Source organism: Brassica oleracea, chromosome C3 (genome assembly GCF_000695525.1).
Source record: "Brassica oleracea var. oleracea cultivar TO1000 chromosome C3, BOL, whole genome shotgun sequence".
In the NCBI taxonomy this organism is placed as follows: domain Eukaryota; kingdom Viridiplantae; phylum Streptophyta; class Magnoliopsida; order Brassicales; family Brassicaceae; genus Brassica; species Brassica oleracea.
In genome coordinates, this window is record NC_027750.1 from 36,261,659 (window position 1) to 36,262,525 (window position 867).

Here is an 867-nt window from a genome sequence, read left to right on the forward strand (position 1 = left end):
ACACTTGCACCAGAATCAACAAGAGCATCATCAAAAGTGAGCTTACCACGGTAGCAAGGCAAGGTGAACATCCCTTGAGACTTAATCTTAGGGAGGAACTTTGGAGGGATTGGTGGATCAATCTTCATAATGGAGATGTCCAAAAGCTCAGCCACTTCAGCTTGGTGGTCTAGAATGTCATTGATGAGCATCATCTGGACATGAGCTTCACGCATACCCGAGATTTCTGGAAGCTTGACCCCAACATCACTAAGATCTTTCCTGAACTTGGAGAGCACCATCTTCTGAGCTTTGGTGAGAACTCTTTGGGGGAAAGGGAGTTTATCATAGGGTGATAGCTCAACCTTAGTTGCTTCCTCTAGCTTAACCTCTTTCAGCTTGTTGTCAGCCTTGTGCTCAGTTCTTTGCAGATTCGTTGCTTCAACCTTTGTGGCAGCATCTTTCACAATTTGTGCTTCAGCTGTGGCTACAACAAATCTCTCAACTTCCCCAAACTCAGTTCCACATACTAATCTTTCAATCTCATCCTCCTCTTTCTCATGATCACTCAGCTCAATCTTTGGAGAAGTAGTGGAGAAGACAACATTGCAAGACTCCTTGAGGTTCTTTTCTAGTTTTCCTGGTAAAGACCCCATTGGCTGCTTGGAGGATGAAGGCATAGAAGCAACTTGATTCTCCAAAGCTTTGAGATGAGAGGCAAGTTGCATGTACTTGTTGTTGAGGTCAGAATAATTCTCATCAATCTTTGCATGGATGTTCTTGAACTCATAAATCATGGTCTTCTCATTTCTGGCCTGAAATTCCAAGAGTTGCTTGAACATAAAATCCACACTTGAATCTGGAGTTTGAGTTTGAGAAGAGCTTTCG

At 43.1% G+C, this 867-nt stretch overlaps 1 protein-coding gene across 1 annotated transcript in view; it reads right to left on the bottom strand.

Moving 5' to 3' along the window:
* LOC106330506 overlaps positions 1-867 on the bottom strand; it is a 2,179-nt gene that overhangs the window by 532 nt on the left and 780 nt on the right. Inside the window, exon 3 of the mRNA XM_013768962.1 lies at positions 3-794. Coding sequence (XP_013624416.1) covers positions 3-794 — 792 coding nt within the window. The remainder of the gene's footprint in view (positions 1-2; positions 795-867) is intronic.